Genomic DNA, 20,692 nt, shown 5'->3' on the forward strand with positions numbered 1-20,692 from the left:
GTTCAGTTTATTGGCTGTGTATGGTATTTTAGTTCATAGTCATCCGATGTTCAAGAGACCCACAGAAGTTCAAAGGCATCTTGGCTCATATCAGGAAAGGAGGGCAGGGGAGCGTGAGGGAGTTGGATGGTAAGTAAAGAAGGAGGGTAGAGTGAAGAAAGTGTCGGCCCATATGGTAAGTGCTACGATACTCATAAATATGATGCCAACATGACAATCACCTTTACATACCAGAACCCTCACTACAGTGTATCACCCAGCAGTGGAATCCCCTTTATGTAACCGACCCGTTTTACCTTCTCTCCCTTTAGCCTTCCTTCCTTCCTTCCTCCCTCATTCCCTCCCTCCTGCCTCCACCTCCCCACTCATCTACCGATACCTCAACTCCGGATTCGCCCTAAAGTTACACTTACACCTACACTCTGGCACCGGACACTCCTGATGCCTAGCGAACCACTCCCTAGCATGATCTAAATGCAGGACATGCTCACACTGCAAGCAAAATGTCGGAAACCTCGCCGCCATTTTATTCGTCATGTCCACCGCCGACATCTGATGATGAAGATCATCGCCTCCGTGATGAAGACTACCCATTGTCCCACCTGCTTGGATTCCTGCTCCTCCTCCGTAACCACCTCCCGCAGCTGTACCTGATCCTCCTGGGCCTCCTCTACCCATCGTCCCCGTCCCTTCCGTACCGCCAGAGCCCGATAAGTCACTGCGCGGCATGCCGACGATTTCTAGACAGACGACGCACCGCGGCAGGTGACGTTTGCAGTTCGGACAGGAGATGCCCGCTTGCACCATCTTCTCCGTGAAGGGGTTCTTACTGCTTTGCGCCGCCGCAGCCGCCGGCGGGAGTTGCAGGGCGTCGGGCGGAGGAGGCGGAGGAGGAATCGGGATGTTGGGCGTGGTTACGCCTCCGCCACCACTACCCGAGGTTCCAGATGTTGGTTGTTGCTGCGCTGCAGCCGCTGCGGCCGCGGTGGCTTGGGCTTGGGCTTGGGCTTGTTGGGCGGCAGCGTGTTGAACCATGAAGCTTGGTATAGACGGGGAGGCGTTTCCAGGTAAGTGACCGCTAGGATTAGAGTTGTTGGAGGAGCTATTGTTGTGAGTGTGGAGACTCGTCGAGGCATCGCAGTAGACGCAGCGCAGGGCGATCTGACGACCTGGAGGCCTGAGAGTCGGACGACCTTGGTGCTTGCTCCGCTTGGTCGACTCGACGTCGAACTTGGCGCGGAGGAAGAAGGCGTGGTGCCGCTGAAGGTAGGCGCGATAGGCGGTGCGGAAGGCCGCGGCGCGCACATCGTCGATGAAGCGCGGTGAGCAGATGGATAGCGCGAGCGTAGCGGTCTGGAAGTCACCGAACTTGGAGACGTAGCGGGAGAGGATGTCGACGAGAGGGTCCGTAATGCCGGTCAACACGATTCCTTCGATGTTGCCGGCCTCCATGGCTGCTTCGGTTTCGGCGCGGAGCCAAACTGTCAGGGCGTCGTCGGGCAGATAGCGCACGGCGACGTACACGCGATCTCGGAGAGGGAGAGAGCGTTGGTTGGCAATGGTCAGCCAGTCACCCGTGGCAATAATGGATGAGATTGCGCGCAGATAGGGGTCGGTTTTGGAGGCCACGCGTTCGTCAAAGTCGAGCGCTTCCTTGACAGCGTTGTTCTTGTTCATTCTGTCTCCCTCTTGCGTGACGTTTCCTACGAGCTGCAGTGCGAGGGAGACAAAGAGGAGTTCAGGATGATCGGTGCTGGCTTGCTTGAGCACTTGCACAGCGCCCCTAGTATCGCCTCTGAAGAGGGCTTGAGCAGCCGCCATTGTGTGCCATACTGAGGCGTCTTTGCTCAGGCTGGAGATAGATTGTCCATCGATCAAATCTGCATCATAGTTTCGACCCCATTTGCACATCTCGAGACACATTTCGCGATGGTGAGGACGCTTCGTATCGACGCCATCAAACTTTGGGAGCCCTAATTTCTTGTTGATGGCGTTCAAGCAACGCTCCCAACCAGCTTGGTCAGGAGCATGTGAGTGGTCTGATAGCCTTGCTTGAGGTTTGCTCCCTATTTCCGTGTCAAAGTAGTGATAAGCAGAGAGAAGTATGAATTGGAACTTACCAAGATCGTTTGTCCACAATGTGTACACTCCCATATAGCTCAAATCAAGAGGATGAGACATCATCCCGCCATCTGAAGCTGCTTCGTCGGCTCCTGTCGCAGACACGACTCTGTTAGAAACCCAGCAGCGTTGGCTTGGGGCTGAGAATGAATTTACCTGTAATCCAAGCCCACATATCTTGAAGCCATGGGTCATCGGCCACGATCTGCTGATTTCTCCTATAGTTGAATAGATACCCTTCCTTTGCACGGAAGATCATGGTATGGTCAAGAATCACTTGTGCCTCTCTAGGAAAGTTGCTTCGATCCATGAGTTTCATTAGCAAGTTCTCATGGCGCTCCAATTGTCCTAACGGTTCACCTCGCGTGTTCAAGCCGTTTGGTGACCTTCCTCCGACCGTCATCCTCAGGGCCGCCAACTTCTCGGCAATCGGCGCGGTCGTAGAATACCCCTCGGGGAACTTCAAATCGCTAATCCTGTTGAAACCGTCCGGGCCTATCAGGTCAGTGTACACGTCCGACTGCATGGCGTCTTCAACAACCGCAGTAAGGTTTGCCTTGTCTGGCCCGAATAGCTGCTTATTTGCCAACGCCTTCTCGGTCAAGAAGGGTCCCAGGATTTCCTGCGTTTGAGGAATCTCGAAGTCCATGGTTTGATGATAAGATATCCTTTCTAGAACACTGTGAGTTTTTTGTTCGCCCGGGAGCCAAGGGTAGGACGGATCTTCAGGTGGTTCTTTACCTTCCAGTCCTCGGTGGGGTGCTTGCCACGGGATAAGCTTAAACGGGTACTCGGACGTAAAGGACGGTTTCTCCAATACATCGAAATTGCCATTTTTCCTCAAGACAAGCATTCTGGCTTGGGCAATGGGTGAAGGCATTGTGATCCAGTCAAAGGAGACAATTTTCTCGTGCTTGTGGCGGGTGTTGTCCAGATAGAAAGGGTCCATCTCGTACGATCTGGCTACCTCGAGTAGCTCCGGGCTGTGCTCAAACTGGTCACTAGGCTCCACGTATTCATGTCTCGTGTCCAAGATCCGGAGCTGGCCGGCCCGTGATAGCACGCCTAGCATACCGGGCTTGTCTCGACAAAAGCGAATGGAACGGATGTAGGAGGTGTTGGTGTCCTGGGCCGGATCCTGAGTAAGGACGCGCACCGCTTTTTCCAGACGCAAGGCTCCGCCCCAGGGCAAGTCGTCGTCCTTAACGGCCTCGTTGTACGAGGGCCTTGCAACCTGGCGGTGGGTCGCACGTCGGTCCCAAACCATGACACCCGGCTGGTCCAAGGCCGAGGAAGCAAAGTAATTCTGGTCTGCGTAGTCAATAGCAAGGTTGTTGCAACATTTGGTGGGGAAATGAACGACCGAGCTGTGGCTTTGTTCTGGAAGACAGGTCAGCTCGCACTTTGTGAAAAGAAGGCTTGAATGTGAACTCGGACGCTACCTCTTAGATCATGTATCCGGAGACCTTGGCCCTTAATACCGGCCACGAGGACATTGGGGTTGTCCTCGAAGAACCTAACGCTGGATACTGACACACTGGGCTCAAGACGATCTATGGGATCGGTAAAGGGTACTACACTGCTGAACCCATGGGCGTTGGTATCCATGGTCGATAGCCGGTTGACGTCCCAGATGTAAAGGCAGTTATCACTTCTCACTCTGTCCAGGGCAACAGCAAGCTTTCCAGCGGTACTAAAGGCGACAGCTTGACAGGTACGGGACATTTTGAGATTGAGATCCAAGACTGCATTTGAGTTGTCGTCGACGCGCAAGATATTGACAACGCCGGTCGAGGTGCCCACAGCGACCAGGCCGGGCACAGAGGGGGACCAGTCAAAGGTGGTAAGAGGGGGTAGTTCGTCATATTTGCCGAGCGTCCTCGACTCGAATTTGCCTTTCCGGGCGAAGCCTGTCGGCTCATGGAGCTGCACGACGTGGTGCTGGAGGTTGATGTGAAGAAAGAGGTCGCGCCCTGCGTTCGGGGACCACCTGATGAGACCCGGCTCTGGGCGATCCATCCTGGCGAGTTGCCGTGATGTCGTTGTGCCCTGGTTTGTATAAAGTTATGTGATGGGGTAAGATGATGTAGAAGGGCCCTTCATTCGCTACCGCGGCTTCAAGTGAGGACTTAAGTACTTATGATGAGAAGATGAATTTGTTGAGCAGGTACTTGGTACTGTAGGTTAGGAGATCACCCAAACGCTCCTCAGCGCTCCTTCTCGGCCAGATGACCTTTGATCGCCCGTGCTTCATGAATCCCGCTCCGAAGAGATGAAGACATCAACAATCAAAACCATGCCCATGAAAGTTCATTAAGAGTAGAGAAATCGATCAAACTACCGTCTTGACTACAGCTTCATGCTGTGGTTGTTGAAGGCGGACGTAGGGAAGAAAGACGAGACTGGGTTTCCATGATAGAAGAAACCTCAAGCCGCGCTGTTGGCTTTGAGAAAGTCCGTTTACTGATGGGTGCTACCTAACCCTAACCCAAATGACGAACAGCACTCTGTCACCTATGTGTGTACATAATAAATACTATTGCAGTGAGCCAGCGCCCCCTGCAGGCCGATAGCAGGGGCTGCAGGGGTTTCACTGGCAGCTCTTTGCTCCCGTCCATTCCTTCGGCGAGTCTCCACTTAATTTTCTCGACTTGAAAGAAACACAAGACGAACCATTGCGACAACGACCCATTGCCCGTTCCAGATTGCACCTTACCGCCGCCACCATCACCAAATAAATCATTCTATCATCTGAACATATCTCCCTAGCGCGCCGCAGAAATGGGCAAGCGATCGTATGAAGAGGCCGAGGGGTCGAACGCCGATGGCCAGGAGCAAAACCAGGCCCAGAAAAGAAACAGAAACCCGCACAACAGGTTCAACCCCAAGAACATTGCAAAGCGCCAGAAGACCACCCAGAAGATCAACGATGGCAACCTTAGTCAGATCAAGAAGCGTGTCAGAGCAATTGAGCGCCTTCTCGAACACAAGAACGAAAAGCTGCCTGCCAATGTCAGGAACGACCTCGAGCGCGAACTGCAAGCCCACAAGCAGAGGATTGTCGACGAGAGTGACAGGAAGTTGAGAAGCAAGATGATCAGCAAGTATCATATGGTCAGGTTCTTTGGTATGTAGTCTAAGTTTTGGATGCCTGCACGTATCGCATCACTGACCCAGACCTTCACGAAACAGAGCGCAAGAAGGCCATGCGCCTCGCAAAGCAGCTGATGAAGCAACTCGACGAAACCAAAGACGAAGCCGAGATCGCCAGGCTAAAAGCCGACCTCCACATTGCCGAGGTCGACCTCGATTATGCTCTCTACCACCCTCACATGGAGACCTACATCAGCTTGTATCCCAAGCCCAAGGACGAAGCCGCAGAGAAGGACGAGAAGAGTTCAGCCGCACACCACCTTCACTCCTCAAGACCCCCAATGTGGACCACCATCGAAAAGGCCCGCCAAGAGGGTAAGAGTGCTCTGGAGAAGATTCGCGACAGGCGACCGGAACGCGACTTTTCGAAACCCACTTCCAAAAAGACAGCCAAGAAGTCTTCGTCACAGAGCGAGGAGCGCCCAGCCAAGGGCAAATTCGGCAAGACGGAGGAGGAGAGCGCGAACGAGAGCGACGACGGGGGCTTTTTCGAGGAGGACTAGGATACAATCAATACCTGGCCTGCGAAGGCTGGGCTAACTTATGATACCCATTTACGATTACCACAAACATGCATTCAGCTCAACAGGTCCCTGCACGAGTTCGTTCCGATCAGTTACACAACCCAGGATTAGCTTCAAGTGGCTGACAACCCTTGCTTCTCTCCAAACCCGAACTTCACCACCATATCAAGTATTGTGTCGGTCTCCGAGAAACTCGCCGATAGAAAGTCCGACAACTTGCCGCGCTACTGTTGTGTTCTGCAGAGGGTATATACTAGTGTTTGATGTAAAGAATTCTTGAGCCTTCCGAGTTTCCCCCCTTCTATTCCCTATAAGACTGATTCAGCCCGTGTGCTCTACTGCCTTGTCTGTGGAAGAGCTGTCTAAGCCAGCCTTGTTGTCTACGTTGGACATCAAACATCATGAAGCAAGCCTTGGCCATGCTTTGGGCCCTCGCGGCTTTGTCTCTTGCTGACCATGCCACCACGACTTTGACTACCGAAGACGTACATCATCATCAGAACTGCACAACAACGGTCTTCACTACCTTTACTCCAAATCCAAGGCAATTAACCCTTTCCTGGTGCCCCCCTCTTTCTCTCTCTTCCCAACCACCTTTATGGCCGTACTTTAGTTCATGTGGCTAACTTGGTCCGACGCATCCAGTATCCAGACATCCTACACCACGTCCACAATAAAAGTCACTATTACGGCCATGCTGTCCATCACTGGAAAGTCAACAAGCGCCGAATCATCTGCCCAAAACCAGCTTCGATGGGCCCATAACCACTCGGATCTCCCAAGCCATCCGTCCACGTCAACCGAAATCCCATACCCAACCACCAACAACACCATTTCAATATCCTCCAGCACAACTCATCCCTATCTTACCTCGTCAATCTGCCACACGATGACCATCAAAACCACTCTTCCCCCATCCACAATAACCACCACTTCAACCCTCACAGTCACCACAACTTCCGCCATCACCCCAACCCCTTCCGCCTCCTGCAATCCCGGCACCTGCGGCACCTACACATTCACCCCCTGCCCTTCCGCCCCCTTGGGTGATTGTCTCTGCGGCCTCGACCCGGACGGCCAAGCCTTCTGCTCGCTAGATGACTGGTGCCAGAACGAGATTGGCTGCGATACCGACGTCGAGTGCCTGACGCCAGCATCAGGGCAGACCGGGGAAGGTTTCAGGTGCCTGGTGGGCAGTTGTTGTGACAACGAGGTGGCGGATGATGGTCAGGGAGGGAGTGTGGTGAAAAAGAAGGGGAAGTGTGTCAAGGAGAGGGGGGCGGTTTGTTTGAATGAGGTCATCGAGGCGGGGTTGAGGTTGAGGGGGTCAGGGATCTATAGGATGTCGAGGATGGGGAGATTTAGGAGGATGGCGGACAAGGTTGGAGGAGGGACAGGGTTGAGTAATGGTGGGAGGTGGTGAGGAGTTGTTGTGCCCATAGAAAGCGTGGGAGGCCAAGTGGCTTCTCGAGGCAAAAGCTACAATTTTTGGGTGCAAGGCATCACCAGGGCAAGATTATAAGCCAAGTGATAGAGGGGGTGACCCAAACCCCCATAGCCATTCTCATTAACAACGAAGTCTAGAATGCGTAAAGGCTTCGTACTCAGTACCAGGTATCTGCCACCGCTCCTGCCTTCGCTGGCGCCCAGCCGACCCTCTTTCCCCCAATTGTCGAGACGACTTGAACTCACCACCCCGTGCCGCCGCCGCAGAACCTGAACCTAGCCCAAATACATCAACGGGTATATAAGGTCCAGTACATAGCCCTCTACCACAACGGGCCGGCAGTGTGGTCTGATCTTGTGGCTTAGTGGTTCCCGTTGATCGAATTATTGCCGGTGTGTGTGGCGCCCCGAATTCCAGTTTCCGTAGGTTGACAGTTGGTGTATGTTGGTCCGTTCTCCTAGGCCTCCTGGGCGACTGAACTTTTTACTCCTTCTCTCTTCGATTGGAGAAATAAATGATGATGAATTCGGGTCTCAGTGATATAGATCTATGTTCTTGATGGTGAGGGGTGGGAAAGGGTGTGTGGTTTTGCGCGACGCGGGAGGTAAGTCGATGAAATTTTTCTATGATGCTGTTGGCGATGCCTTCTACCTACTCGTAATGGGCATTGGTCCTTTTTCAGCCTCATATACCTCCTCTATCATGGTATACCTTCTAACTCTTCTTCCTTGCCCGAACCACCACAAAGCCGCTTTGCAACTCCCATTCCATCACTCTACCCCGTATGTTCCGAAAAACGTCCCTCCTTTATCGCAGAGTTCCCCCACTAACTCTCCTTCGCATGTGAATTTCGATTCCAGTGACTCTCAGCTCAAAGAACACCACAGCCACCTGCATCACAATGGGAACAGAGCGTTTTGCCATCTTCGACAGAGTTCGTACAGAGGCATGACCTGTTGGCGTGAGCGCACAGCTTCATTTTGATGATGTTGGGAGGAGTCTGTGGTGTGTAACTTTTTGAGAAGAAAATGGCGCCAAGTTGTTTTCTGCTTTCTGCTTCTCTCTTTGTGACTGTGAGTGTAATTGTATGACTTGTTCGTTCTGAAGATGTGGTTGATGAATGCTGATCTGAATGGTTTGGACTGGACTGGACTGGACTGGACTGGACTGGAAAACGATGGGAGACTGCGGGTAGTCCTTGGCTTTATATCTTTCTTCATGTCTCTCACAAGGAGTGTTGGCTATTACTATTATTTCAATGGGTAACCATATTCTCTCATGGTCTTTTACTTTTGAGTTTGTTTATCATCTTACTCGTTGGGCGACGGGCGGAGCGCCGAAAGATGAGTTGGCTGGATTGGTTAGCTGATTGGCCTGCGTTGACGAGCGTGTATTATTGCTGTTGATTCTCCATTGCCAACATTTTCTATCTCATATGTCGACAAAACGCGATTTTCTCTTTCGGTGCCGAACTGCGATTTCGTTGGCAATGTTTGTGGTTTTCTTCATCTTCTCTAGCATGTGAGGGTTGACTTCACCGACATTAAAGAATCGGTACACTTGCCCGTCTAGAAGGCACATCAACATCAATTGGGGCAAGTTTGTGGAAGTTTGTCAAACAAACGGTGGAAATATTCGGCTACCTGCGCCAATGTCTCTTCCTCCGGCCCAAGTCCACCAAGTTTTTGTTGGCAACATGAACTCGACAATGCTACTCAACAAAACACCCAAGATCCGAACTCGCTCGGAAGTGGAACATGATTCTATACGTTAATATATCCTCAAGCAACTCCATACCTTTTGTGGATTATCGTTTAAAAAATGTAGATACGGCGTATATCGGTTTCGATCTTCTTCACGTGTTGACCTGTTCGTTAGGGGGTTAACCGGTGAATGTGGATGAAGAGAGAGGCGCACTTGTTTGACTGCTGTAGTACGAGTGTATACAGTTGGCCATTTTGATACTCAAGATTGGAATGTCCGACGACAAAAATTCCGGATTTGTCTCGCTTCGTTGGTTTGTTTCCTCTGAGAGTGTTGGCTTACTTTCGAGTCCCCACCTAGTTATTTTCCGATCTCTACTCGTGTTTTTCTGTCAAATGCCCGCGAAGTGCCTGAGATATTCTACTTTGTTACTTGGCTACCATTCTTACGTTTGACGATTGCCATGGACAAGTTCACAGCACACAAAGCCTGAGTTGACTGTGCACTGGAATTTGATAGGCGTGTTGAAAGTTGCCCGATGCATTAATTGCGCCGATTTACAAGTGTCATAGCATATCAAAGGCTACGTCTACATGTTCTGTCTTACATGTATGAGCAAGGAGCACTTGTAGCAAATCCTACCCATTGAAGACCGGCAAACGACCTGGTTCTGCTGCGTGGCATGACAAGAATACACATTCAGCCTTACGCGGCCCGGGCCGACTACTAGTAGAGGTGATATGCCACCCGGTAGAAGTAAAACGCATACTCCATCAGAACACGCATAATAGCTCTCTTTTCATTCCGTTTCCGTCGTCCACAAGAATATCTCGTATTCTTCTCCTCCTTTCTCAGATTGCCCAAACTTTCCAACCTTCTCCTACCTCTTCATATCCATCTGTCCATCCATCTACTACTGCGCCTCCTTGAGTTCTCTCCTGCATCTATGTATTTGAAATTCGCTTGGTCGTGTACGTATGTAGCCCCCCCCCCCCCCCCCCCCCCTTCTCTCCCTCAATGCAGGTGAGGTTATTCAGGGGTTTCTTATTGGCGAAGAGGTTTGCCTTGGCGGAGGTTGTTTGTTCTCAGCTTTGACCAGCCAATCAAAGTCGTCAACCAGGGGTAAAAGAGTGGGCGTACACGGGTTCCCTGTCATTCGGAATAGTGTGTGTATTCACTTGTAGTCTTCAGCCTCCTCGAATTTGGCTGTGCGCTCGTTCATCAGTCTCGGTGGCCAGACTGGTTGTGATGTTTAGAGGCGTTAAACAAACAAACTGGTGCTCGCAATTGTCACTGGACAGACTCACACTCGTGATAGTGGTGCCGACAGTGGATACTTGCACAGAAAGAAAAGGTCATCATCGGTGGGGCAAGCTACATAGCCTGCCGCGACGGTACGGGGTGCGTCTCTCTGCCGGGACCTGGACGCATCCTGATCAGCGGGATCCGGTTCTCGACTTGGTTCCACTTCCAGCGAGCGACACAAACGCGACGTGCACCGGGCTCTTTCTGAGTGCCATCTCAGCTCCCATCAACCACCATTATCCAAGGCCGAACCATTCCGACACATCGACTTACGGGAGTTCACTGAATTACGAGCCCAGCACACACGGCATTCCCCCCATTGATACAAGCGCTCAGCTACGAAACTTTTATTACCTTGCCTTCAGTTTTTCTTACTTCCGCCTCGGCTGCTTTCGCCAACTCGTCGCCTGCACAGAAGCGCAATGCACCGTGACCCCTCCTAAACCATTGCTTGACAGTCATCACATTTCGAGCCCACAATTATATCTGCGACTCTACCCGTTCAATTCCCAAGGCTACCGATTACCAAGCTTGGGCACGGCTGCGAGCGGGAACACTTCGGCGACTCGTTACCCTCTCCCGCGCCCCTGTCCGTTCATAATACCCCTAAGCCGCGCGGCACCAACAATCCTCACCAGTGATTCACAATGGCCTCAGCTGCCCTTAATGGCGCTGCCGCCAACGGCCGTGGTGTCTCTCCTGCCTCGTCCGTGGGAGGCTCTAATAGCTTTCCCAAGAGCAAGCGCTTCACCGACATCCCCTCTACCATCGACATTCCCGTCCAAGACCAAGATGACGAAGCTGTCGAAATCGACCTTGAAGTCCTCGCCGATGACCCGACCGAGCTCTGCACCCTTTTCGAGATGGAAGGCGCCGCCCGGACATATTGGATGACAGTGTCCCTCGCCTACGCCAAGCAGAAAAAGATCGACTTCGCCATCGAGATGCTAATCAAAGGAGCCAACGCCATGCAGGCCAACAACCCCAGGGAGAAGCTCAGTATCGTCTCAGCTCTCTGCTGGATGTATTTGTGGAAGAGCAGGGAAGCACCCAGGGTAGCCCCCGAGGACGCCCTTGTCTCCGAAGCAAAGACCAAAGAATACTACCTCCAGCTCGCTACCCAGAGCCTCAACGAAGCTTCCCGCATCAATCCAGCTTTCCCTCCGCTCTTCCTGGCTCGTGGCGTCCTCCAGCTTCTGAGGGCATCCCTCCAGCCACCATCAAAGGCTCCCGGAGCAGTCGACCCCGAAAAGACCGAAACCCTGCGCGCCGCCCTTAAATCTTTCGACGATGCCCTCCGAGTTTCCAGCGGCAAGAACATGCTTGCCGTTATTGGCAAGGCCCGCGCACTCTTCTCGCTTGGCAGATATGCCGACGCTTTGGTCGCCTACCAGGACGCCCTAGCCAGAGCCCCAGATCTCGTCGACCCCGACCCGCGAATTGGCATTGGCTGCTGCTTCTGGCAATTAGGATACAAGGATGACGCCAGGATTGCCTGGGAACGAGCTCTCGAGATCAATGCTGAGTCCAAGGTCGGCAACATTCTGTTAGGTCTCTACTACCTCGACGCGAGCGGACACGTCCCCATCAACAGCCCGGAATTCATCAAGCTGTACAAGAAGGCTATGACCGAGTACACACAGAAGTCCTACAAGCTTGACAAAGATCTTCCCCTTACATGTGCCACATTTGCCAGCTATTTTCTTTCGCGAAAGCAATTCGATCATGTGGAAGCTCTGGCCCATAAGGCCATACAGTTTACTGACGTCAACGCCATTGCGAGCGATGGTTGGTACCTGCTCGCGCGCAAAGAACATTACGCCAATAACCTCGAGCGTGCCGCCGATTACTACCGTCGTGCGGATGACGCCCGAGGTGGCACTGAACGCGGCTACCTGCCGGCCAAGTTCGGTGCGGCGCAGCTGTCCGTCATCAAGAACGACCTAGGTGAAGCCAAACTTCGCCTCGAGAAGATGATTCAACAGTCCAAGAACTATGAAGCCATGATCCTGCTCGGCAACTTGTATGCCGAGGAGGTTTTCGCCAACCAGTTTGCCCCGGTCAAGGAGGATAAGTCCGCCGAGGCAAAGAAGGCCATCAGCCTGCTGGAGAGCGTGCGGACGGCGTGGAAGGATCCTAAGAAAAGCCTCGCGCCAGATGCCGCTGTGCTTCTCAACCTAGCCCGTCTCTATGAGACCGAGAACCCCGACAAGGCCCTCCAGTGCCTTCAGCAAGTCGAGCAGCTGGAGCTTGACCAGGTTCCCCAATCAGAGCGCCCGGATGAAGTTGAGGGCGAAGCCGCTATCAAGGCTGCGCTCCGGAGGTTTCTCCCGCCGCAGCTGTTGAATAACATCGGCTGTTTCTACTACCAGGAAGAAAAGCACGAGCTTGCGAGCGAACTGTTTGAGGCTGCACTCAGCTCTTGCATGAGAATTGGTGAGAAGGACGATGACACCGACACCGACGCCTTGGTTACCACCATCAGCTTCAATCTTGGCCGTAGTTACGAGGCTCGTGGCATGTCTGAGAAGGCCGTTGAGGTGTATGAGGGCTTGCTAAAACGCCACGATGACTACACTGATGCTCGTACCAGGTTGGCCTATATCAAGCTTCGGAATAACCCCGGCACCAAGGAAGGCCCGGATGCAGTCGCCAAGCTGTATCAAGAGAACTCTTCCGACCTTGAGGTGCGTGCTTTGTACGGCTGGTTTCTCGGGAAGCTTAGCTCCAGGAAGCGACCCAACAACATCGCCGAAGACCCAGAGCAACGCCATTACAAGCACACCCTGCAGAACTACGATAAGCATGACCGCTATGCTCTCGTTGGCATGGGCAATCTACACCTTATTTCTGCTAGGGAAATGCGTCGCGAGTCGGAGGCAGACAGGCAGAAGCGGAGTGCCGCCTACAGCCGTGCTGTTGAGTTCTTCGACAAGGCACTCCAGTTGGATCCCAAGAACGCATACGCAGCCCAGGGAATTGCTATTGCACTCGTGGAGGACAAGAAGGACTACAAGGGGGCATTGCAAATCTTCATCAAGGTTCGCGAGACCATCAAGGACGTTCACGTCTTTGTCAACTTGGGCCACATTTACGCCGAGTTGAAGCAGTTCACCAAGGCTATCGAAAGCTACGAGATCGCGCTTGGCAAGGAGGGCAAGGCAAAGGATGCCAACATTCTCTCATGCCTTGGTCGTACGTGGCTGAACAAGGGCCGCGCTGAGCGTAACTTGGACGCTTACAAGACAGCATTGGAGTATGCGCAGAAGGTATGTTGATTCCAACACCAAAGTTGAAGGCAGTGACTAACACTTTTTCAGACCCTCGAAGTTGCCCCCGAGCAGGTCCACTTCAAGTTCAACGTTGCTTTTGTGCAGATCCAGCTCGCCTCGTTCATCAACGGTTTGCCTGAGCACCAGCGCACCTCTACCCAACTCGAGGAAGCTGCATCCGGTCTCGAGTCGGCTATCACCGCCCTCGACGAGATCGCGGCCTCGGACCATCCACCTTATCCAAAGCATGATATCGAGCAGCGTGCCAACATGGCTCGCAACACTCAACGTAAACAGCTCGAGCGTGCCCTCGCCTCCCAGCGGGATTACGAGTCAAAGAACAAGGAGAAGCTCCAACTAGCACTTGAGCAGAGACAAGTAGCACTCAAGAAGAAGGAGGAAGAGATTCGCAGGAAAGAGGAAGAGGAGCGCGAGCGCCAAGAGAAGATCAAGCGCGAGAGAGAGGAGATCGCCGCCCGTGACCGCAAGTTAGCTGAGCAGAGAGCCGAGGAAGACCGACAGCGTAGGGAGGCCGAGATGACCACCGACAGCGAGACCGGCGAAAAGATCAAGAGACAAAAGATTAAGAAGGCCAGCAGCACGCCTGCCAAGCGCGAGAGAGGTGGCGAGGAGCGGGAGCGGAAGGGCCGTGCTCAGAGGAAGAAGAAGACGAGCCGAAGGGACCGAGACAATGACGATAGTGACGGCTCAGGCTCGGATGCCGAAGAGGGCGGCAGGAAAAGCAGACCACCCAAGAAGAAGCAGAGGCTTACCAGCAGGAAGACTGAGCCCACTGGCAAGTACAAGAGTGCCGAAATTGTGGTTGATAGTGACGAGAGCGACGAGCCTGGTATGGAGATGGATGCTCTCGAGAGGGCTGAGAGGGCCCTTGAGAAGAAGCAGAAACGCAGCCATTCTCCCCGTAGTGGTGGGGAGTACGATGATGACGAGGATGAGCAATCCAGGAGGGGCAGGAGCCGGTCAGAGGAGAGTGTCGATCGGATGGAAATCGATGACTCCAAGGCCGATGCTGGTGGTGATGATGAGGAGGAAGAGGCCACAGTCTCAACAAGACGCCAGAACAAGCGATCGAGGAGAGGCAGGATTCTGGATGACGATGACGATGAGGATGAGGATGAGGATGAGAGTGGAGCAGCCGCTGAGGCAGATGCGGAAGAGGGTGGTGATAAGGACGAAGTGAAGGAGGCGGCTGGCTCGCCTGCGGCTTCTCCTGCCAAGGCCGCCGCCAATGATGACGAAGAGTAAAACGCCAAGGGGGCGTGTGGACAAAGTTTTGAGAATGAAAGGAGTTTGAGGGAGAAGAAGTGTTCCCCGTTCACTTCGCATTGTCGATCTGATTTTGATGATTTGTATAGCTTCGAGGTAGCTACACGGCAAAATGGTCATGAAAAAGGGCGCAATACATTTACTTTTTTTCCGGTTTCTGTCAATTTTGTTCCCAGGTCCCATGCTGTCTTGTCAGTTTGTGTATCAAGATCAATGTCTCTTACGTTCGCTAGTCCAAGGACTCGAGAATATCGCATGATTAGAAAGGGACATGAAGGCACAGGGGCGGATTCCAAACTAACAGTAATGTTTTGTCAAGGAGCTAGGTTTATTTTCTTCCTCCTTCCTACTAGATGGTAATCTCTTGACATTTATTATAAGTCGCAAGCTTAATCGCGACCAGTTTCTTTTGGCTTATTAGACCTGTGTTTTCTTTTCATCAAGTTGGTATTTCATATACATCATTTTCGTCAGCACCCACATTGATGAGACCAAGATGAATGCACAACTGGACATTTGCACATAGCTTCCACGGCATGATGTAAGCTAATGCTAATTCAATCATGAGGAAAAAAAAGCAGAAAAAAAAAAAAAACCCCGGGAGATTCTCCCTAGGTAATGGGCCGGAGATGAGAGTTCGTGAGAGAAATGATAAAACGAAAAAAAGAACTCCGGTACGGGGAATCGAACCCCGAGCTTCGCGGTGAAAACGCGATATGTTAACCGTTACACTATACCGGATGTTGTTGAAAATTAGGGCTTGTGCTATAGCCTATAGAGAGCCAATAATGTGCTCCACTACTCCGCGTTAGTCGCGCCGGCTTGGTTTGTTGTGAACGCCCGCACGTTTCTCAGTTTCCGTACAAGAGACACCCCATATGCACGGATGGTCAGGCTCTCAGCGAGCTTTATTTTGTACAGAGCATATCTGCGTAACAATGTCCGTACACACAACAACACCATTCACCAATCCGCAACGTTCACCATCAATACAGCAGGCGATAGAGCCTCCAAGAAAGCAACCTTCACTCACGTCACTTTATTTTTTCCTTTGCCTCTTTTTCTATTGCTTATTTACTTTTTTTTGTTCTCGTCCTCGGCTTCACCGAATCATGCCTCCTGTTCACCCATACCCCTACCTATCTCATCCAACCAAAAACCGCAAAACTCGCCAGGCACATGTCGGTCTGCCGTCCCTGTACATGACATGACACCCTACATAAACCATGCTTCCTCATTATCGCTCTCCTTCTCCTCCTCCGAGGGTTCTTTCAGAGGCAGACCTTAGAAAAGGGGTATCCATGTCAAAGTTGCATGTCTGGCAGGCAGATAACCCTCCAGCCCTCTTGTCGACCGGGTATTGGTAACACGCACGCCCTCACACTTGACACCACCAGATTTCAGCAATGGCCCATTATGCCAGCGGTTGGAGTACGAGGGCGATCCGAAAATGCAGGACGATAAAGCCATACGAGACACAGCATAGATTGAAGTATGAGAGGCCAAGAGGCCATCAGGCCAGCGCAACCTTGAGGAAACACAGCACGACAACAATCAGATGCCTATCATGTACCGAAAGAGAGGCGGTCAAGGATCCGAAACGTTCTGTGAGTGAGTGACTAAGTGAAGGAGGGTCACTGACATCTCACAGATGGTAACAGCAGCGACAACTGGCAGCGACAAGAACACATTTGTCCATTTGATTTTGTCGGCCCCTCCCTTTTTTCCACAAACACCAACTAGCAAAGGGTACCGGAATGCAAGGAACACCAAGATGCTCACGCGGAGACTGTCGTTTTGCAGCTGCAGTTGTGTCGAGGCACTCTTTCTGCGTCGCCTGCTCTGCATTTTGTACCTTTCGTAATGTCGATACAGTTCAGGTCAGATTACCATATCAGAACTCTTGTGCTGCCATTCAAGAGGGAAAGTCAAGTCCAGGCAAGTCCAAGCTCGGGAATTCTCTGTCAGCCAAGGTTTGGGATCTTGTGAGAGTCGAGAGTGACCGACTAGCTTGACTTGACTGCCATGACTGCTTACCGCAAACTTTCAGTCAGTCAGTCAGTCAGTCGGCCAATCAGTTAGAAGCCCTGTCTACCTGTCTGCCTCAGCTGCCTCGCCGGCACAATCTGACAGTTATCTTGAACAGACGTATCTCGTGGTACCTTCCTGCTGCCCGTCTGTTTCTCACACATTGTCCAACAAGGTTGTCATCAAGCAGAGACGAGCCGGGGGCGGGGGGAAGAGACATGGAAAAAGGCCAGCCTGTGTTCGGGCAGTACTCTGAGTGGATGGATGGATGATTTTGGGTCTGATGGAATGGGATTCTTGTTGCTTACCCCAGATCATACCGCTTTGTCGTTTCCTTCCAGGCGCCGCCTGGGGTGGAGGTGAAGGTAAGAACAGGGTGAGAGATGAATACCAAAACTCAACCCGGGTCAACAAACTCCATTCCTCGCGTGTTCAGTGCCACTCACCCATTCTGCCATCATCTTTCCCTTTCTTCCTACCTTCCCTCTGTGGCCGTTCGGTAACATGGGGGGGTAAACAGGCAATATCTTTCCCACTCGCCCGAGGCCATCGCTCCACGCCGCCGCCGCAGCTGCCACCACCAGCATGATGACACCTCAGAACAAGCGGTCTGTCAGCGATCGGGAACCGCTTGTCTCACTGGTATATGGCCGAAAATGGGTTATCCCAGCATCTTTTGTTGCCGAGACGAGTATGCGCGCCCGGGACAAGGACAGCTTTCGTTGGAGATCTGTGCCACCAGAAGATCGGATGGGTGACAGCAGCGTCAAAAGCAGCAAGCGACATGAGTTGGCTGCCGTGTCGTGTCATGTCGTGATGTATGTCTCTGGTGTCGTAACCCCCCCCCAAGAAGATGTTTGGTTGAGTAAGGGAGTTAGTTGGCCCGGCCCACTGGCGGACGGCCTGTTATGGACTTCCCCGTCCTGCTGCGTCAGGGTATCACAATGGAGTGGCAAGATCTCGCGCAGGCAAATCGAAAACCTGAGGGGTGTCCTGCGTTGAAATCGAAAGGGAGGGAAAGAAGCATGACGCTTGTCTCGCTTGACGACGGAGGGGTCTAGAGCCAATCAGGAGGGCGGGGAGATGTCAGAGATCTCGGAGCCGGGAGTTGCGGGCCAAATCTCTCCGAAACGTCTTTGAGAAGGAGCGGACGGTTCATGGAGAAGGAACATATCCGCACACGCGGTATTCGGACAGGATTTGAGGCAACTGGTACCCAACCAAGCCTTCACCCATGCAGTCGTTGACGGGCTCTGGTGCAACTACCATTTGCCTTCTTTCTCTCTGTGCCGCTTCTCGTCAGACAAATGGAATCACAAACTGGTATCCTCATGCTAGAGACGTCGACACAAACTGTCAACAGTCGTTTGGCAAAACGCGGGTTGCGGGAACCTTCTCCAACTAGAACAATGGCGGAAACTCGCGGCAGCGAAACCTTCCTCCCTTGAGCACACCGCAATTCTGGCCCCAGGACAGCTCTTGTGGCTGTCTTCCCTGTTCCAATAGCTCCCAACTTGAAAAGAAGTGCTGAAAGCATAAGACAGAAATTGTCTTGTATGACGCGCCAGTTCCCGTCTGTCTTAGCTGGACCTTGTTCTCGGTAGAAGGAGTCGTGTATCACTCCGGCTGCCTAGGGCCTAGCTCTTTCCAGCCACAGTAATCCATGACTTCACTCGCGTGCTGGCGCTTCTTGCCTTTTGCGCCAAACGTGATTGTCGCCCCGGTAGATTGCAGGAATTATGGTCAGGCTCTGGCCATGACCAGAGAATGGCTGCGAAAGTTGAATGTTCTAGACGGCCCTGCCACTGACGGTATTGACAGGCTTGTGAGACATATACCTCTACATTGCCACGTTCCAGCAAGATAATATTTCTCTACTAACATGAGGAAAGCCGTATGCTGTATGATGGCCGCCAGTGACAGTTTCGCGTGACAAGCGGTCAGGAGGCGTAAGGTGTATTAAGAATCACATTATTAAAATTTTTTCTCTTGTAAAAAACCAAAGAAAATGGAAGGGTTTTTGTCATATTTTTGATGATGGGTTGGATCAGAAGAAGGTGAAAATGAATTCAAAAAAGGAACAAAAAGAAAATCAAATTTCTGTTTGCAGGCTTCCGTCACTTTGGGACTGCAAGTGACTCCTTTAAGTGTTGAGGAGGGGGGAGGTGGAAGACAGCACCTGCCCGACAGGTTCTTCTGCAAAAACCAGACGCAGCTGCAACCGGCTGTGAAGGAATGAAAACGACTAATGGCTTCAAAAGAGAGCCGCCCGGGGTCAGGGAACGGCTCATCCTGTACAAGAGGTATCGTGGTGGGTTATATTTTCGGAATTCGCTCGCTTGCGCCACAGATTTGCTTTTCTTTCTCTTAACTACTTTTTTTTTTCTTCTCTCTCTCTTTCTTTTCGGCATGAGGGGTCCGGGCAGTCATGGTTTGTATGGTAGATCTGGGTGATGTAGGTGAGGATTGATGCATGCAGAGATTCTGTACCCAACGTCCGGAGGGCGGAAGATACTGAGCATTTTACTGTAACATGGTATTTTGCTGACGATCTGTTGCGTCTTGTTCAGTTTCAGTTAAATGGATCAATCATAGTGGTGAAGAGGAAAGTTATGGATGTCTTTATTGTTCTTTTACATGATATGTTAATGATATGATAGCGAACCAAGTCCATACCGGTAATAGTAAGAAATATAAAACCTGGTGATGAGAGCAAAGTAACCGTGGCAATGATGCCAACATGCGGTTGAATATACATCGAAAGAAATGCAAAAAAGTATCACTTCTCATCCATTATTTGCTTGCAGTTCTACGAGACTTTTCGAACCCCACACTTCGATATGTGCAGCTAGAGGTAGAGGTATGCAAGCTACAGAAGCATCGATATCGGACATACAGATGATGCGAGTTTATGCATAGAAGTAGGTATGTAAGCACCGAGAAAGAGCGCCCCTCAATTCCATCAGGCAATGTAGAGAGGTCTGGTCGTCATCCATTTTCCCGCCAGCTGTCTCTGGGACGGGCGCCCCTTCGCGACCTCGGAACAATAAAGCATCAGACGGGAGATAGGAAGAAACAGGGGCCTGAACCCCATGAACAGACATCAAAGAACTCCCCGTCATGGCAACAGGCATGCGTTGGTATCCAACCTACCTGAAGGACCAGTTTTCCGATGCCAGACATGGATGGAATCTGTGCAAGGTCCGACGTGTTCGGTTTCGATGCATCTACCCATCTACCTTGACCCATCCCCAGCATCCAACCCGGTAGGTAAACCATAACCCGCAAAGTTTCCATTTTGTTCACACAATCATCATTCATTCATGTTCTAGCCCAGTCCAGTCCAGCCGCCCACACTCGCCCACACTCGTACACATACACCTTGAGCAAACAGACAGACCCTTGCTCGATTTGACGCTTTTGTGTCCCCAAGGCCCAGATAATCCTTTGATGCATGTCTTGACGTCCAACATCTCGGGTGGGCCTGGTGAGCCTGGTCCTAGAAAAATGTCTTACATGCACTGGTAGCGGGAACAGAGGATACCACGTCCATGGTTCATGTACCTAGGGTAGGAACTGGTAGAAGAATGATGCCCGTTGCCACTGTCCATCTTCTTTTACTAGCCAAAACTATTTACAATCACGGGCAAATCGTGACTTGACTTGTTCGCGCACAATGAGTTTGCGGGTTTGAAAACACTAGGTGGGTTTTGCACAACCTGAACTGCCTGCTGTCTATCTTCTTCCTACCTGCCTGCCTGACTCTCATCACAGTCCGAATGGAAAACGTGAAGCGAGTAACATATTATTGACGAACAAATCACTCCTGGAGAAGATCAACCGAGAGGTTG

The 20,692-nt window shown here is 51.8% G+C and overlaps 5 protein-coding genes and 2 non-coding genes across 8 annotated transcripts; 4 read left to right on the forward strand and 3 right to left on the reverse strand.

Moving 5' to 3' along the window:
- NCU00091 lies at positions 1-4,524 on the reverse strand. Of its 2 annotated transcripts, XM_011395446.1 has the most exons (5): positions 3,564-4,524; positions 2,863-3,501; positions 2,278-2,793; positions 2,121-2,213; positions 1-2,066 (listed from the first exon to the last, which is right to left on the reverse strand). In XM_011395446.1, exons 1-5 carry the CDS (start codon positions 4,138-4,140, stop codon positions 370-372), a joined length of 3,522 nt encoding a protein of 1,173 aa, XP_011393748.1. In that variant the 5' UTR covers positions 4,141-4,524; the 3' UTR covers positions 1-369. The 2 variants fall into 2 exon arrangements, with proteins under 2 accessions (XP_011393748.1, XP_011393747.1); XM_011395445.1 differs by having other exon boundaries at positions 162-2,066; positions 2,278-3,501; positions 3,564-4,494.
- A 262-nt stretch (positions 4,525-4,786) lies between these two features.
- On the forward strand, positions 4,787-6,141 carry NCU00092 (rRNA-processing protein efg-1). The gene is made up of 2 exons (XM_952123.2): positions 4,787-5,248; positions 5,314-6,141. Exons 1-2 carry the CDS (start codon positions 4,903-4,905, stop codon positions 5,775-5,777), a joined length of 810 nt encoding a protein of 269 aa, XP_957216.1. The 5' UTR covers positions 4,787-4,902; the 3' UTR covers positions 5,778-6,141.
- A 486-nt stretch (positions 6,142-6,627) lies between these two features.
- Positions 6,628-7,374, forward strand: NCU00093 (hypothetical protein). The gene has a single exon (XM_952124.2). The coding sequence runs from the start codon at positions 6,688-6,690 to the stop codon at positions 7,219-7,221; it is 534 nt and encodes a 177-aa protein (XP_957217.1). The 5' UTR covers positions 6,628-6,687; the 3' UTR covers positions 7,222-7,374.
- A 1,759-nt stretch (positions 7,375-9,133) lies between these two features.
- On the reverse strand, positions 9,134-10,261 carry NCU14115. Its single transcript, XR_897856.1, has 2 exons — positions 10,257-10,261; positions 9,134-9,778 (listed from the first exon to the last, which is right to left on the reverse strand). It is a non-coding gene; the product is annotated as a ncrg42 (non-coding RNA).
- Positions 10,262-10,436: 175 nt separating this feature from the next.
- NCU00095 (tetratricopeptide repeat protein 1) lies at positions 10,437-15,107 on the forward strand. The gene is made up of 2 exons (XM_952126.2): positions 10,437-13,523; positions 13,575-15,107. The coding sequence occupies exons 1-2, from the start codon at positions 10,902-10,904 to the stop codon at positions 14,790-14,792; spliced, it is 3,840 nt and encodes a 1,279-aa protein (XP_957219.1). The 5' UTR covers positions 10,437-10,901; the 3' UTR covers positions 14,793-15,107.
- Positions 15,108-15,482: 375 nt separating this feature from the next.
- On the reverse strand, positions 15,483-15,554 carry NCU15231. The gene has a single exon. It is a non-coding gene; the product is annotated as a tRNA-Glu (tRNA).
- Positions 15,555-16,166: 612 nt separating this feature from the next.
- Positions 16,167-17,843, forward strand: NCU00096 (hypothetical protein; the record flags this gene model as incomplete). Its single annotated transcript, XM_952127.2, has 3 exons — positions 16,167-16,424; positions 17,183-17,206; positions 17,362-17,843. Exons 1-3 carry the CDS (start codon positions 16,220-16,222, stop codon positions 17,841-17,843), a joined length of 711 nt encoding a protein of 236 aa, XP_957220.1. The 5' UTR covers positions 16,167-16,219.
- Between the last annotated feature and the right edge of the window lie 2,849 nt (positions 17,844-20,692).

Source organism: Neurospora crassa, linkage group III (assembly GCF_000182925.2).
Source record: "Neurospora crassa OR74A linkage group III, whole genome shotgun sequence".
Lineage (NCBI taxonomy): Eukaryota > Fungi > Ascomycota > Sordariomycetes > Sordariales > Sordariaceae > Neurospora > Neurospora crassa.